This window comes from Trachurus trachurus, assembly GCF_905171665.1.
Source record: "Trachurus trachurus genome assembly, chromosome: 8".
Lineage (NCBI taxonomy): Eukaryota > Metazoa > Chordata > Actinopteri > Carangiformes > Carangidae > Trachurus > Trachurus trachurus.
In genome coordinates, this window is record NC_139905.1 from 26,091,825 (window position 1) to 26,106,876 (window position 15,052).

At 42.7% G+C, this 15,052-nt stretch overlaps 1 protein-coding gene across 1 annotated transcript in view; it reads left to right on the forward strand.

The window, feature by feature from the left end:
* The window catches only part of tanc2a (tetratricopeptide repeat, ankyrin repeat and coiled-coil containing 2a), a gene marked incomplete at its 3' end in the record, with an annotated part of 68,091 nt that overhangs the window by 24,476 nt on the left and 28,563 nt on the right, over positions 1-15,052 (forward strand). Inside the window, exons 2-4 of the mRNA XM_083977445.1 lie at positions 3,105-3,209; positions 3,408-3,515; positions 14,742-14,875. Of these exons, the coding sequence (XP_083833571.1) occupies positions 3,152-3,209; positions 3,408-3,515; positions 14,742-14,875 (300 nt within the window). The 5' untranslated portion in view covers positions 3,105-3,151. The remainder of the gene's footprint in view (positions 1-3,104; positions 3,210-3,407; positions 3,516-14,741; positions 14,876-15,052) is intronic.

Consider the following 15,052-nt stretch of genomic DNA (forward strand, 5'->3'; position numbering starts at 1 on the left):
AAGTCGCCATCGCGTGCACAAGATACAAACAAGGACCGGGGCGTTGTTGTTTCATCCTCAAGCCGTCAGCAGATGTAGTCGCACAGCTGGATCAGTGTCCGTGTGAAAGAGAGGGCCCGTGCCGACGTGCTGTTGTGTTGTGTTGTGTTGTGTCGTGACTCTGTTATAAATATCTGCTGGATTACTGAGTGATTTAGTTACACCACTGGTCATCAGAGTGTTCCTGAGTTTTCTCATTAGCCACTGCCTACAGACCATTGTTTCCTCGCGATTCCACAATAGTTCACAATAAAATCCATGATTTTGCACATTGACCATAGACAGCTCAGCCATATTCTAGGTTTTGGCCCATCCTAATGATTTCTTGCACTTCATTTTGTCACACAGAGTGGACAGAGTGGATTACATCATCCAGTATCAAAGACAGTTTCATGATCCTTGCATGTTCTCTCATCTATTTTATCTGAAATCCCACATCAGACATTTACTACAAGGTCCTCTGGAGGACACAGAGCAGACTTGGGCAGGAGAGAGGCAATAAACATGCTGCTATAATCACCAGTGGTCAACAGAGGGCGACAGAGGTCAGTGCTGACTTCTGCAGTGGCAGCGGTGTGTTTTCACTGATCAATTTTCATTATCCCTTCCAGAGTATGTTAGGCTCAGTCGCCGACCGGGTTACATACACATGCCGAGGCCTCTCTGTGTCTTAAACTCACTGTCTTTGTCACAGTAACACACAGAGACACAAAAAGAGTTTTTTTTCTCTACACACTTATCTCAGTGATTTGACTCTCTCTGTTAGTAGAATAGCAATTTTCTGCTCCGTTGACCAGTGAGTAATTAACTTGATTACAGAGAGGGAGACAGATATGAAGTTTCTATTCTGTGAATTTAGTCTTTGCAGAAGTTTCCATGGTCAGTCAGGTGAAAGAATATTTGTCAATTTTACAACAAAATTAAATTTAGATTCAAGAAACTTTTGGAATAAAAAGAAACACTTCAAACTAAAATATTAGATTGTTGATTTGGATTTCTTAAATATATTTTCATGTTTGCTGCATTGATTTAGATCTGACCAGACCTAAGCTACAGAAACCTTTATTTCCCTACAGGGATTAATAAAGTAGGCTTTCTTTGACTTTTGTTTTTGATCTGCTCCCAAATCTAAACCCAAACAAAGTCTTAAAAGTCCCTACAACAATGCTGTGCAACAGGATGACAATAGCCTACATACAATCTACATATGATATGACTCATTGGTTTACATTGCAGTCCACAAACTAATATTGTCTAGTAGACCTACTTTATCTAAAGTCAGTTTAGTTTGGTATCAGATGATATTATCAGTATTTATCATAGCTCAATATTTATTTCACACTTAATTCACAACATGAAATTAAATGTTGCTCGCCTTTGGGATTTGCCTGTGACTGTTTACCAGTAACATTGTGTTGATGTAGGCTACCGAATAGATATTAATTTGTGTGTTATGTTAACATCTCCCTCAGTAGATGTGAAAGTGACTCAGTCTACAGGCTATCTGTTTACTGCTGTAACATGTTGCCTCAGCTCACATTTTCTCTCTACACCATGGGTTTGTGTCACATATGTTCGATGTCAAAAAGCTTCATAGCTGATTCTAAGATGGTTGATGGTTGTTCTCAGTTGTTATAAGGTGGAGATGTGTCTGATGGAGTGTGAAGGCTGCAACAGTCACATGGAAGCTGTGTTTCTAATTAAATCACCTTCTGCTCAGTTGCTTTTACAGTATAGGCCAAGTGATCAGCACATGTTAAGTCCTGTGGCCAGCACACACCACACCACACACCAGCACCAACCGGGTTATATTTTCTAATGCACATTTTCGCTAATGGATCGCTCGGCAACAGCAGACGGTTGCCTAGCAACAAGATTACAAGACATCAAGTTGGGTGTGTTCAAAAGTCACACTATAGCAAGAAAACAAGGCGAGGCGAGAGGGTATGTGTGTGTGTGTGCGCGTGTGTGTGTGTAATAATTCTCCTGCCAGTCAGACAAATGAGATACTGTCAGCCATTAGAACATTTTGCCCTTATTCCAAAGACAATTTTCGCACTTGGTGTCTCGTTTTCAATATCCAGTTTTAATTTTTTGAAATTGCTGAAGGTTGTTAATTGTATAGTTTTCCATTTGAGGAAATTTACTTGGATCACACTGCCTGTTTCTTATGTCAAATATGAAGCTACTGCCAGTAAAGCTTATCTGAGTGCAGTGAATGGGGAGCAGCTAGCTTGGCTTTGTTTCAAAGATTCCTTCTAGCATCTCCAAAGCTCCCTATTATTTCTTTTGCTGAAATGAAACAGATCTGGGGCTTTGAATACAGACTGCTAATGAAACCTAATATTTAATAGGCCCTGCTGCTGAATTATTGAGCTTACCACCAGACCCCCTGCTAATCTCTTCTTGAGGCTACATTAGCATCACACACTTGAATCGCAAACCAAACTGAGTTGGGGCTAAGTGTTTAGCCATGTGGGTCATGTTGACAGCAGGTTTTGACAATGAAGAAGACGAATACACATGTACATGGCTTTAAGATTTAGTTAAATAAACAATACCAAAAATATAGCACATTAGTTAAAGGGCTGATGCAGCAGCAAACACTTTTAGCACTGTGTAGCAGAGAGCTGTGGGGCTACACAGAAACACCACATGAACTTCACATGTGAAAAACCACATGTGAAGTTCATGTGTTTTTTTTGCACATGGGAATCATGTTATAATTTGCACATGAGAAACATGTGGCTTTGGCCCAATTTTATGTGAATCACATGTGAATTCCCATGTGAACCTATTTTCCACATGTGGTAACATTTTTAAACATGTGTTCTACATGGTAACATGTGATCACGTGTTACCATGTAGAGCAGATGTGTAACATTTCTCATGTGCAAATTATAACATGATTCCCATGTGCAACATTTTTCACATGTGAAAACAAAAATCACATGTGAAGTTCATGTGTTTTTTTTGGGCTGTGCTGTACACCTGTATTAATGTGACAGGGTGTAAAGGGAATTAAGTTATAATAGTTCACTGACTCTGTCTCTTTCTTTCCCTAGGGGGTGTTGACAGGAAGTCTGTGTGTGACCTGTTGTCCTGAGGAATCATGTTCCGAAACAGCCTGAAGATGCTGCTGGGAGGCAAGGGCCGGAAGAACAACAGTGGTCGGTACCTCAGTGTTATGTCATTATGTGTTTCATGCGCTTGTGTTAGAAGTTCCATAAAATTGTATCTAGATTTTTATTTTTTACAGTCTCTGTTTTGAGCTGGCAGTTTGAAGGGATGTTTTTGTCTGGTAGTTTCCATGGTTTCATACAGCGACTTTGTTCAAGTCTCCAACGCCTCCCTGTCTTTCTCGACAGGTGGCGGTGGCATCGAGCCAGAGGGGTCAGAGGTCAGGATGACGGAGGGATTCACTCGTTCACTTCCCTCCTCTCCCCTCCTCAACCTTCGACTGGGCAAAAGAACCGGTAGGGACTAAGATCTGCTTTACCTTTATCTACCTCTAGTGTGACTTTTGTAGTATAAACAAAGTATCCGGGTGAACTGTTGCTACATGGCCGCCACTCGCTGGCTGCGTGCCAGCGTTGAACCTGATTGGAGCACCGGGTTGCTGTGACAACCGTATAGCGTTTGCAGTCACTCATTCTCATAAACACGGAACATGTTGTATGGCTGTGGCTGTGTTTAAACCAGTGCAATGTGTAGACTGGATTTATTGCTCAGACTGGATCGGGCCTCTGCAGCTTTATGTGGCCTGAAAATATATTTTCCTCAAAGCTGCGGTTCTGCAGAGTTTTAGGTCCAAGTCTGAACAGCTTCAGTGGTGTGAAAACTGTCCAGACTGTCCAACCACACATACACAGCTTGAATAGGAGGCTCTCTCAGTCTGCCACCAAGCAGATGGACGTTTAGAGGGTCTTAATGCATCCTGTGAGGGGCAGCCCCCCCTCCTGTGCCTGCTACAGTATCACTGACCCGGATCACTGTGTTGAAAGAAAGTCAGGTTGGTTTTCTGAAGACACAATCCCCATATTGATGTGTTAACTGAAAGGGACTGACAAGGGGAGAAAACAGCCAGCACACACAAAATATCCCTCTGATGATTCTTTAATTCAAAGATTTATCCTTTTATTACATTTTTTTGGGTGAGTGCTCGCTTCTCCCTCCTGTGTTAACTGAAAGGGAACAATGCATTTCCTATCAGTTTTGTCTTATTCCTTTTTTTGTGAACATCAGTGTACATCCTTGACTAAACAAACTTCAAACACCTTTAAAATGTGAATAAGTTTGAATATAACTTCCTGTAATGTCAATCAGGAAAGACTCATTAAAAAAGGTTATCAAGATAGTGATTTTAAGTGAAAAAGATGAAGTCATACGTGAAAATTCTTTGGTGAATAGTCCCTATATAGTCGAGTCACGCCATAACACACAGGAATATCCCCCCAACAGAGTCCAGGTTCTGGTTGAAAGGAGGGAGAGAATGGAGGAGAAACCAGAACCAGCATCAGATTAATTTGTCTTTTTTCTCCCCTGTCTCTCGTACGCGCAGACACAGCTGCGACCTGTTATGCTGTGTCTGGCGGCAGCGAGGGGGTTGACCTTTGACCCTACATTTGATCGTCCCTAGGTGCCTCAGCGAGAGAGAAAATGCAGAAATGTAACCCAACCCCCTTTGCCAGCCTCTCTCCTCTCCCTCGGTGCTCCTCCTCTTCCTCCTCCTCGGGGTTGATTTGACACACTTCTTCTAAACATTACCATGTGGAGTCTCTCTCCAGAGTCTCTGTGTGTGTGTCTCTCTCACTCACTTTTTCTGTCAAAACAAAAAAATTAACTTTTCACTTCAGTGCAGCCGCATACACACAAGTTCACGTATCAGTTTCTCCGCTGCTTTCCCTCTTCTCTGTTTTAGCCTTCTGAATCTCCGTCATTTATGCTCTAGAAAATGCAGTAACCACATACTTGGTCAAAACTGAGCAAAACTGACCCAACATTTTGATGTCTGTTTTACAAGATAAATTACTGTGTCATAGAAATCTATCATTTTCGTGGAAACCCTCAACCCTCAGTAACTCAAAAAATGAGCTAAAAACCAATAACAGCAGACTGTGTGGCTATTACTAATCAGATTAAAGCTAGCCATTGATAGAACTCTAGCAAGAACAAATAGTGTTGGTACTTAGTACCTACTGTTACTTGTAATTGAAAATGTTCTATTTTGATTAACTGTTTTTTATTCAACATAACATAAAATGAGGCAGTAGCTAAATCAAATCATGATGCTATAAACTCACAAAGCTAACTAGCTTAGCAGACTCCAGTTTTGCTCCTGGGACTCTAGGGTTTGGTGATGCTTAGTTTGTTAGTGGCAATGAAAAGTACCAAAAAAAAAGCACTTCTTCAAATGACCACTTGATACTGACTCCAAATATGTGTCACATGAGTCCCATGTTAAAATGCCCAGCTTAAAAATATGTTTTCAACCCAGTGTGACCCTCCTCTTTGCCCATTTGAGTTGTGAGATGATGAACAGTGGAGACACCTCACGGCCTGAGCTGTCACAAAACCTCCATCGATCTTAAAGCAGAAGTGAGTGATCCGGTTTTCGCTAATGCTGCGTTCCAGGCAGGCTTTTGAAATCGTAAATTACAGCTTCAAGTCACAACTTACGACTTTGTAGCGTTCCAGGCAACCCACTCGTGTTTTTCCGACCTGTTTTACCGGTGAAAGTCACTATAACGGCCACTCGTAACTTCCGACCGGTGAACTCGTACCAGATCGAACTGGTACCACTTCACGGTCGGAAAAATACGAGTTTCCTTGAACGCACCATAACAGTCCTCGTCGCTACGTCACCACATTCACGGCGTTCCTTGGCTGCACACACAGCCCTGCATGCCGTTCTCTCTCCTCATTGGATAAAAACTGTAGGATACGATAAATGTTTTCTCTTCGGCTCAGAGCAGAGCAGAGGGACTGAGAGACCCGTGTTTCAGTCCAAACACTCTATGTAAGTGATTGCTGTCGGAAGATATAACTATTTAAGACTTATATTAACACAAATATATCACTCACTTCTGCTTTAATTTACAGCCCGTGTTTTAATAGTTAAACCTTCAACTGGCAGAAACAAGCTGTGAAGACAATGTATTTCCTTTTAATTTGTTCAAGAATCTTGTGTATTTACACACAGCCTACAGTAGCTAGTTACAGACAAATATTAGCGTTGATTTGAAGTCCTGCTTCTGGCCAACTGGTGAATGTAAGTTAGTAGGCCTAATGTTAACAAAATTGGCATCACTCTCAAACTCAAACTTTGTCTCCGGCAGTGGTGGAGCTACTGTCTGTCTGCTGTTTGGTTGTACATGTGTTATGTGCGTGTAACTGTAAACTGTTCTAGTTTAATTGTAGAGTTTATCTGAATTTATCATATTGATTTCAATATGAATAATTTAGTAGCAGAGGTATCATGTTAGTTCAGTGTTTAATCCCTAGCTGTTGATTTTTAATAATTCTCTTTTTCTTTAACTAGTTCAAATGTACAAGAAAGCTGAAATTATATTGTTTTGGTCGTCAATGCAATTTCCTCCTAGTGTACAGTAAGTGAGTGCAGACATTTCTAGCCTACAAACCTTAATCCTTTTTTTTTTTATATCAATTTGATGCTCATTCACTAACTTGTATTTGGGTGTACAGACCACTCCAGATCCCTAAATCTAAACCCTAATCCCGTCTCTCCCTGGTGTCTTTTTACTGAAAGGGTTACTGTTTCGATCAAAAACAAATTCAGATTTTCAAAAGGGATTGCTGAAAAATGAACATTTAATCACGTTCAACAACATCTAGTGGAAGATAATCCTCTCTAGACTTGAGATTTAAACATCAGCCAAACATCTAAACATCATTCAACTGATGTGTGACTCTGTCTCTTTATCCAGCACTTTTCTTTCTGCATTTTTCACATTTTTGGGGCTAAAGTGGATTATAGTTTTTTTCGTCACTGTGATTTGTCGTTCTCCTCTGATCCTGGAAAAGAGGAGTTTCTCCTTAATTGCAGTCTGTCTTTGCTCTGTCAGCCTTCCTCTAAGTCCTTCTTTTCTTCTGTCACAAGACAGAAAACTGAACTGCCTTTCTAAACTTTGCCTGCACTTTTTCGACATGCACTCTCTCTCTCTCTCGGCTCACCTCCTCCAGCAGTCCTTCCCTGTCTCTCCTGTATGTGTGTGTGTGTTGTTTTTTTAGAGGGGGGTTGGATGAGGGAGGAGGAGGAGGAGGAGGAGGGAGGAGGAGGAGGTTTTGATTTGCAGTGCAGTCAGACGAGGGAGGTCGCCTTTCTGACCAGATATGGAGGCTCAGCAGTTGGAAGAAAAAACTCTTCCAACACTTGGAAAAACTTTACTTGAATTGAATTTCTGAGCAGAGATTGGACGTCAACTAAGAGAAGATCTGCTCTTCCCACTTCATGCTGTAGTTGCTGTTGCGTGTCTTTGCTGAGCTTTGAGGAGGATCTACCTGTGAATGAAAAGGAGTGCTTTTCTTTTTTTTGTGCTGAACAGGACAACAGCCAGTGGAATACACTGTCCAGATCTGCTGTGTGAGCCGGGGGGGGGGAAGGTTTTACTGCCTGCCCGAAGAAACTAAGTAAACCTTTCCTGAACATAAGAAGAGTTTGGCTGTGACCACAGAGTTCATAACGTTTTTACCGTCCTGCAGTCATTCTCCTTCTTTTCCTCGAGTCTCTTCTTTCTGTTTTTATCTCTTCATTCCTACCTCCTTCATCTTTTTCGTCCCTCTCTCTCTCTCTTTTGTGTACTCTGGAGAAGGAGGAGCTCAGGACCAAAGAGAAGCGGACTGGGCAGTGATGTTATAATGTGCGTTGAGCACGAGCAGCGCGATGGCAATTGACTCACCAGACTCCGCCCTCTACGTGGAAGCGCTCTGAACCAATCAGAACCCCCCCTAGCTAGCTATGGACTGCACGGCGACTATTTTGAAACCATGCATCTGCTCCAGAACCAAGTGGTGCCGGCACGAGCGGTCCTCCTCCTCCCGTCGCCCATGGAGACTGCTGCACGGCTGCGGCTGCGGCTGCGGCCGGGGCGTCATGGAAATGGACGATGTCGTGAGCCACACCTCCTCCCTCCTGCGGCGCTTGCTGATTTACATCTGCTGTTGTTTGTCCCGAGAGGACAGCCCGGAGCTGTGCCGGGATTGGGTGGCTCATCCCGTCAGTGGAGGAGAGGGAGGAGGAAGAGGAAGGGGAGAGGAGGAAGGTGAGAGCGAAGGAGTCTATCCGTGTCACAGGGTTTCAGCCGGCTGTCAGGTTTCTACAAGGGGAGATATGATGATTTGTGGCCATGATTGGTGACGTCCTCTGGTAGACTGTGTCTGACTTGGTTCCATTAGCATGTAGGTGTACTCAGTCATTTAGTATTGCATCTTCATGAAGTTAGGAGGACTCAGCAGACACATTTGAAAAGACAAAATCATAGCAACAGAGGCCATAACATCCTGACTGTAGTCTATAGTATGGGAATGTATGAATGCTCCTCATTGTAACAGGTTAGAATTGTCATTACACCTCATATCCACACTTTTAATGGCCACTGTTTCAAACATCCAAACATTATTTTAAGTTTGCAATTGTAACACATACCTCCTGTGGAAAATGTGGAGTTTCAGGCTGTGTACTCATATATACACATATTCACATACAGAATATTTATCCATCATAACCAACAACAAACCAATGTCATGCTGTTGGTGAACTAAACTAGGGTTAGAACTGACAAAGAGGGCTGAGTGGTATTGAATATTGAATGCTGTTTTGATGCACAACAGTTACTCTCAGTCAGATGGTGAGATCCATGATGATGCCTGAGATGACTTTGTGACATCGGTGCCTTGAAGTCTTGAAGTCTCTAACCTTTTCTGTCAGGAATCTCCACCAACCATTAAAGCCCCAGTGTGTAACTTATTTGGCTTTTTATTAGCAAAAATCAAATATTGCTTTCATAAATACGTATTTCACTGTCGAAGTTGAATCACACCCGCATACAAATGAAAGCTTTCTCGTACCTTAGAATGAGTTGTTACAAGTCGTTACAAATACATAAGTGGGCGACGCACCGAACCGAGGCGGCCATGTTGCATCGCCATTTTTTACGCTCAGTGGCAGCGTGACCGTAGGTAACCACGGAAACTCAGCGGAGCTGTCGGCTCGGGGAGAAAGTTTTCCAGGTAGCGCCTGTTAAAACTGTCACCACTGTGTAGTGTGAGGAAGGACGGAGGCACTGATGTTGCATTCAGGTGCAGTCAGGCAGACGGCCGTCGGCAAACCAACCGGATGTCATTTTACTCGACGAGAGACAGGCGGTAAAACGTGGGTCAGGTAAACAATACGACATCACCATGACAACATATTGTCACGCCTGTATTGTTTTGCCTCGTGCTGGCGGACCACTTGTTTACATAGACGCTTGTTTATGCTGTTACATGCAGCGTCTGTCTGACATCTGCCCGATTTCACGTGAATGCAGCATCAAGAATACGTTCCGATATGCAACCGCACCGCTAGATGGGGGTAATTCCTACACATTATACCTTTAACCATAGGGGGACAACTAACTAACTAACTGAAAAAGACCCACATTGAATCTTAGTGAAATGAGCAAACAATGCAATGTTTATTTTCTCTACATGACCATAGTCTATTCATTCTTTCTCTGGTCATCCTCACCCCCCCTTGCAGTGGCTGCATGCCCCCAGGGGTCCCGTTTCCCAGTTCGAGTAACTCGTAGTGAATCTAATGATATCATCTATGAGGAGATACAAGACGGATCACTGGTCTCCCCTCTCTCTCTTTGTGTTTGTTGACAGGACATCAACTCTAGTTAAGTGCTCTCGGGGCTTGGGGAGTTGATGGAACATAGTTCAGTTTCTGTACTTTCATGCTGGGGACTTTTGTCTTCACAGGGATGAATGAATAGTGCAGTGTTGCTTAAAGCATCTGGTAGCTTTGCATACATAGGCCTACTCATATTTCTGATCTTATCAGTGCAGCCCTCGATTTCACCGGACCTGTTCTAAACAGCTCATCAGTATTAAAGTGAATGCAGTTGTTTTTCTTAACTGATCCGTCAAACTGTACTAGCTTCAGCTCTATTTGAGTAGAGCTGTGGCAAACATTTACTGGCAGCCTAATGGAGGAGACACAAATGATCTGAGGAGAGAAATAGTCACGTTTGTCAGGTCGCTCAGTCGTTTTCATTACAGCTCACAGTGCAAATCATTAAACACATAATTATTCATTTCTGTTTTTGCACAATTTCAAACATCTACACACCAATTTATTTTGCCTTGACAAGTGAATCATTCAGTTATTATGACTTCATATAAACATCTCTATTATAACCAGAATGAGCTGACTTAGATTTAGCCCTGATATTAAAGAGACCCTGAGAGGAGTCTCATATTAATGTGGATGAATCTACGTTACCACTTGTTAATGGTCCATTTTCGATAAATATATTGTTTTGTCTTTATAGTTATTTTGATATTATTATTTAGTGGTCGACTCGCCCAGCATTTCCTAGTTTCCTGGTTTCCCGGACGCTGCCCGGCGAGTCATGGGAATAACACCACCGGATCGCTAGTTGGCATCGTTTATGGTCGGAACTACGACAGTATCTGATTGTCTTCCAACCTTCCATCCATCTTGATTAATGAGAACATTCTTGGCAAAAACTTTCGCCTTCGTCCGTGTGCGCCGGTCCAAAAATTTTAACCATGCGCGTGGAGGCTCATGGGAAATGTAGTGTGAAATCACTTCCGCTTTCCGAAAGTCTTCGTAGTCACTTCCTACTGCAAAAAAGCCCCATAATGTGCTGTTCAGTGTCACACTACACCTAACCTTGTCATTTGTCACTTTCAGTCCAACATCAAAGTCAACACTGTCCTATCAATCAAAGCAGCTTTTAACATAGAAGATGATTGATACCTTTTCATAGTTTGACTTGTGTGGCCTTCATGGTCGCAAAGGGATTTCTGAGTATGCTTGATTTTGGGTGAAGGTGATTCAGGCAGACGGCTTATTTCCAGAGCTGCGGATGAAACAAATGACCCGTCTGGTCTGGTTGATATTGCTGTCCTTGACGACAATCATTATTTCATTTTATATATTGATCCATCAACTTACCACCGCAACAGAAGAGCCGCACTCCTCCAAGGTTGAGAGATAACCTGTGTACATAAACGTGAAATGTAGGCTCAGCAGACATCAGGGGACTTTGTCCTTGTCTGAAATACAACATAAATCTCTGATAGCTGTGAGAAAGTGCTGCTTCCCAGACACAAGCTTTGTTATTCCTGCTTTAAAGTCTTTTAGTTGATCTAAAGAAATGCTGAAATTAAAGCCGACACCAAATCCCAACACTAAACGTGAGTTATATTCAAAATGCAAATACATTTTGCACATGTTACTAGTTTTGCTTACTGTCCCCTGAACCTTCCTCTGTTCCCTGTGAGGTTTTTTCTATGTCGGCGTAAAGCCTTTTAGCATGATCATTCTTTAAGACTCAGTGTGTTGACTTGCATGTTTGTTAATGTGACTCACTGATCAACAAGGTTTAATGGAGTGTTTGGACACAAAACTGATGACTCGACATGTCTTATATCACATATGGCTACATTGTTTGGAACAGAAGTATCAGTTCTCGTGACATCCCTACAGTATATTTCTTTGTCACATACCAATTAGGGTTAAAACCCTTGTTATGCTGCTTTATGCTCCTCCGATGTTCTCTTCCTCACTCGACTTATAATAGTCTGGGAATAACTAGACTTGAGTTTAGCATGAGAACAATTCATGAATGGGGATAATGGCTCATAATCTTTCCTTGAAGACATTCATAGTGTTTTACTTGGGAAAGAAGAAGAGAAGTGATAAAAGAAGAGAGAGCTGTAAAACCCTGTTTACGCTCTCATCTTCCCACATCTGGGCAAATCGCTGTGTGAGGCTGCTCTCAGTGTAGTGCTGTTGGTTCACACACATTGTCAGATGCAGCCCCTGCCCCCCCCCCCCCCCCCCCCCCCCCCCCCCCCTCTGATCCCAGCATCGGAAAAGTGTGGGGGCAGGGGGCTTCACACACTGTTCAACCATCCAGTCAGCACTTCAGGGGAGTCATATAGAGGCATAATGTTGTGATGACTCAGCTGGTGGTTAATGTGCAGAGGTTGTGTCTATGATTTGTATCTATCTACACCTACAGAGACGAGGAAGAAAAGGGAAAATATAAAAGGAGGAAGGGAGGACCTTTCTTCCCTTCTTCCTTTTATATTTCCTCTTTTCTTCCTTGTCTCTAGGTAGAGAGAGGAGAAAAAGAGGAAATGAAGGAAAGAAATGAATATGGGGGGAAAAGCCAGTCATGACAAAAGAAAGGAAATTATGAGAAGAAAGAGAATGAAAGGACAAAGAAAACAAAGAAATTAGGAGATGAAGACAGAACGAAAGGATAACAAAGGATGCATGGTGAGAAAAGGGGAAGAAATGGTGGAAGGAAGAATGAAAGATGAGAGAGGGAGGACTGAAGGCATGGAAGAGGGACAGACACAGGGACTCTGAAGTTACTACTTAATGATACAGAAATGGAAAAGACTGCTCGTTCTGTATCTGATCTTTCCATTTTACTTTTCTTCGTCTAAAAGCGACTCGCACACCCTGTCATTGGCTGACCACACATACACGCATGTCTGTGCACACACACACTCGCACACAGTTTCCCCAGTTTGCTTTGTGTTTAGTTGGTTTTATTTTCAGTCTGCGATTCTTCTCTAGTATTTAGTCCGCAATTTATAGCCATAATTACAGTCTGTCAGAGAAAGAAACGGAGTATGAGCTTTCATGCTGTGGCTTACATTCTTGTGTGTGTGCGTGTGTATGTGCTCTACATGTGTGTGTCTGCTCCTCTCCTCTTGGCATATTTGGGTCATGAAAGTGAATATATTAATATGGACAATATTGTTTTTCACATGCACAGTCTTCCCACTGGGCTCCGTGTTCAAGCCTTTTGGGTGAATGTGTTTTAAGTACTCTTGTGATGTGTTCTATTTTCATACCTTCCTCTGATTGGAGAGATTTATAGCCATCTTACTTTCCTGACTGGACAAAATATCATTTTCACAGCATGTGGAGGAGGGGCTACAGGTCAGCAGGACAATGGAGAGGCCGAGAGAACAGTATTTGTTGGCCGGCTTCCTCGGCCGTTCCAGTGGTCAGTCCCTGTCTCTGTCAGTCTGTCTCCACCACTGCAAATTGGATTTATGGACGTGACCATGTTGTTATTTAACAGCAAGACTTTCCTGGATGGTGATGTATTTGTAAAGCTGATATTGGAGCAGGCAGCAACCTCCAGGGTCTGAAAAGTAAAAGTCAACACAGAGGAGCCAAAACCTGTAGTTTCCCTAACGACCACCAGAGTCTGGCTCTAAAAGCAAGTCAGTCTCCATAGACTCCCATGTTAAAACGTTACAGCAGAAATAAAAGAAACATGTTAACAACCTGGAACAAAATCAGGTGTAGTTCCTACAGCAAATTTCTTTCTTCAATACAACTGTGCAATTTTTATAGGCCAACAAACCTGTTTACACAGTATTGTATAAAAGCTTAAAGGGATAGTTCAACATTTTGGCAGATTGGCCCATTACCATAATCCCTATAGTTTTAAGAATAGGTTTGTTAGGTGCAAGCTGTTTTTAGAACAGCGGAGCAGAACCGCAAGCTGCTCAGAGCTACGCTACGGAGGCTAATGGGATTTCTTGGTTTCCCTCATCAAACTCATCAAATACACAATCCAACAACTCCAAAACGCTCTGGTGGACAAGTTGTGACCTGCACATTCACCACGCTATGAGATAATAATGAAACGTTACGGGACGGAGTTGTTTTCGAGGGAAATGAGACTGCTTGCCGAAAAACTGCCCCAGACGGTAACGCGCATCAGCGGTTTTGCATGAATTTACCTCGAAAACAACTGTCTCGTAACGTTTCATTATTATCTCATAGCGTGGTGAATGTGCAGGTCACAACTTGTCCACCAGAGCGTTTTGGAGTTGTTGGATTGTGTATTTGATGAGTTTGATGAGGGAAACCAAGAAATCCCATGAGCCTCCGTAGCGTAGCTCTGAGCAGCTTGCGGCTCTGCTCCGCTGTTTTCTCACACCAACAATAAAAGGTAACGAACCTACTCCTAAAACTATGGATTGTGGCAATGAGCCAATTTGCCAAAATGTTGAACTATCCCTTTAAGGTTCTGCATAACTGAGGGTGTGGCCTCTTTGTTAGACACTGGCATACACCAAAGTCTTGACTCCACACACACACACCCTCTTCAACCATTTCTGGATTAGCTGGGAGTTAGGTGGAGACACTGTCAAGATGGTGATGGTAGAGCAGCTCACCCTGAACCTCAGAGCTGCTCTACAGAAACCTCCTCCCGCCATGTCCATTTGAGGACACAGTCCATGCATTAAAGGGATAGGCTACTTTATTGATTTGTTTCTAAAACTGTCTCAAGATAGATATGAAGCTACCACCAGCAGTGAGTCAGCTGTTTTCACCTTTTTACCTGAAACTTGTCAGTGACTAATCAAAAATGTGACGGACCTGTGTTGACCTTTCCTCCACTTTGTACCAGATGAGGAGTTAGGACCGCCCCCCTCAGTAGACGAGGCTGCTGATGCTCTGATGACCAGGTTGGGCTTCCTGCTGGGGGACAAGGTCATTACTGGAGACCCAGGGTCCCCTTACCCTGCCCAGGATGATGGACAGGTAAACTACCCACTCTATACCCTGCCACCATGTTGTGTCAGCATTGAATTCGACCACTACTACTGTATACTGCACTCAACTCAAACCATTGTTATTAAATGTTACTTCAACATTCATTGTCACAATAACTGGATTGTTTAAAGATATTATTTCATTATAGAAATACTGTTTTTATCA